At 33.9% G+C, this 2,602-nt stretch overlaps 1 protein-coding gene across 1 annotated transcript in view; it reads right to left on the bottom strand.

The window, feature by feature from the left end:
* The window catches only part of LOC106465708 (zinc finger protein AEBP2-like), a 43,205-nt gene that overhangs the window by 32,153 nt on the left and 8,450 nt on the right, over nucleotides 1-2,602 (bottom strand). Inside the window, exon 3 of the mRNA XM_013925945.2 lies at nucleotides 1,325-1,583. Coding sequence (XP_013781399.1) covers nucleotides 1,325-1,583 — 259 coding nt within the window. The remainder of the gene's footprint in view (nucleotides 1-1,324; nucleotides 1,584-2,602) is intronic.

Genomic DNA, 2,602 nt, shown 5'->3' on the forward strand with positions numbered 1-2,602 from the left:
ACATGGATGTATTCCCTTTGTTAATTAATAATTAAATTTTAAAATAGGAAATTTTTTCCATCCTGTGCTAACAATAAAAGCCCATAATAATTTATCGTAGTTTTTATTACAAAGAGATTTGTCCGCGACTTATGGTTAAGTGTACCTTTTGTAACTTCATAAAATGACGATAAAAATATTGATTCTATAGTGGTCAACACTACATTTAGTTCAACAAAAACAAATGAGCTAAAATAATAAAAAAAGGTATAATTTGAAAAAAACCTGTACTGCTATCGAGCGGTTTTTACATCAAAATGAGAAACAAATAATACTTAAACCTAACGGTTCTTCCATCTCTCCATATGTCTATCTATATACAATAAGAGGCTAATATTATTAATAGCATACTCTAATGACGTCGGCAACTGTACAACGTAACAGTGATAACCTTAATTATCGTAAAGTTCACTTCAAGTAAGAATGCATTTTCTCTAACAGTTTCTCGTCTTACCTTTAACCGTTTTTCGCTGGTGTATCTGTTAATATTAACCGTTTCCAATTCAGGAAATCTGGTTGCACAAAAAAAAACAAAAAAACATTTTCATGTACAATTATCACGAATTTCTTTTTGATTTGTATACTTCTGCTGGAATTTTAAACTTACAATATTACCAAGCTTGTCCTTATTGATGGTTTTGGTGATATAAGCGATAATCAATTTGATTGTATCAAGGTACTCTATTCACACATACGATTGATTATGTAGGTTTTCGTTTTATTCTCTTGACGGCACTAATTTTTGGGGGGGATTAGATAAATGTTATGTTGCCTGCACGGTAAACATCAAAGTTTAACAGCCACCTCTTACTAACTTGTTGAGAACACCTGCCAGATGTAAACAAGCAATAACAATATTAAACAAATAGAATTTTATGTAACAGTACTATTATGGCAATGGTTATCATCAACAGTTGTCAAAGCTACAATGTTTATATATATATAATACTTCTTTCTAAATTTTTATGACAAATGAGTAAAATAAAGATATCAAAATTGTTTGTCGGTTTACATATATATATAGGACAATAAGCATAGCATCACTGAACTACATATACAAGTTCTGAGAAAGACAGGTGGCCGACACGTCCAGATGTATAATCATTCAGAAGGGGAGTGGTCTTTTTGAAACAGCCAAAGCGATGTATTTGTTGTAGAAATGCAAAACAAAAACAGAGTCAGCAACACTCTATACCATTTGTTTTATAATTTTTCTCCCAAAAACTCTTTGGAAATTAGTAGCGACTAGGTTTAGTTCACTGTTTTATATGTGGTTGGAACTTACCTGCCCAACATCTCTGGCGGTATCGAACCTTCCTCCTCCTGACTAACTTGGTGGGGCTATCGTCCTTGGTTCGACTGTTCTTGTTTGCACTAGATGTGGGAGGGCTGTTAAAGTGAGAGTTGACGTGCCTTTCCAAGGCATTCTGGGAAGTGAACCTCTGTCTGCAGCCGTCCACGATACACTTGAAAGGTTTGTTTCCTCCGTGAGTTAGCATGTGTCGCTGCAGCCAGCTCAGCGAGCACGACGGCCGGTTGTACACCTGGAAGAAGGAGTCTTCCTATATCGTACTGTAGTAAACAAGTTATAAAGAAGAGCAAAATGACAGGAATGTATCTAACGCGGACGGTGTGGTCTTTTCATGTACAACAAGGGAGAAAAAAAACATCTTAAAACACAAAATATGCATCGTTTCGAGACTATTTTCTGCAGACATCACGTTCCTTAGTGCAGTGAACATTTTCTACAAAACATCCATCACGTTTATGTTCAAAAACTCAGAATTGATAATCGACAAGTTTTGAATTCTTTCACATTGTTTAAAAGCTGTAGTTTTATAAAAATATATAAAGTAAATACATTTCACTATATAATCACTTATTTCATGTATATCCCTGTTTACATATAATATACATACACTTACTGGTTAAATAATTCAATTTAATATTATTTCTCGCTTTTCTAAACAAGGTATTGATTTCCTGAAACCATTTGGTGTCTTAACGATGACCTACATAATACACTGTCGAAATCTCAAAGATCGATCAGCCCCATTACAAGCCTAGGAAACATCTCCAAGCAAGTTCATAGTCTACGAACCCTGATAAAAACGGTCACATTTTTATTGTGTTACATACCTATTAATATCTAGGTGTTTTTCGTGTACATCTTTTGTACACCTCAGGTAAATGTTTTTGATAGTTTACACCTAAATATTCACTATTAACTTTAAGGTTTAAAATTTAGATGCATATCTCTAGATTAATTTGTCAAGAAGAAGAATTAGTCATCAGTAGAATGGCTGAACCGTAAGCCTTTTGTTTGTTTTCGTTTTTGTGTGTGTTGACGATTGTAAATTTTCTGGTTTTCCACAGAAATAAAATGTCTATCTTTATGAAATGTTGCCCTTAATTTTTTAATCCCAAAGTTGATAAGTTTTTGTTTTTCCACACACCCAAGGGAAACGACCTGTGAAGTTTGACTGAAATCTACTGTCTAGTTTGTTTGTTTTGAATTTCGTGCAAAGCTACACGAGGGTTATCTGCGCTAGCCGTCCCTAAT

This window comes from Limulus polyphemus, unplaced genomic scaffold (genome assembly GCF_000517525.1).
Source record: "Limulus polyphemus unplaced genomic scaffold, Limulus_polyphemus-2.1.2 Scaffold2026, whole genome shotgun sequence".
Lineage (NCBI taxonomy): Eukaryota > Metazoa > Arthropoda > Merostomata > Xiphosura > Limulidae > Limulus > Limulus polyphemus.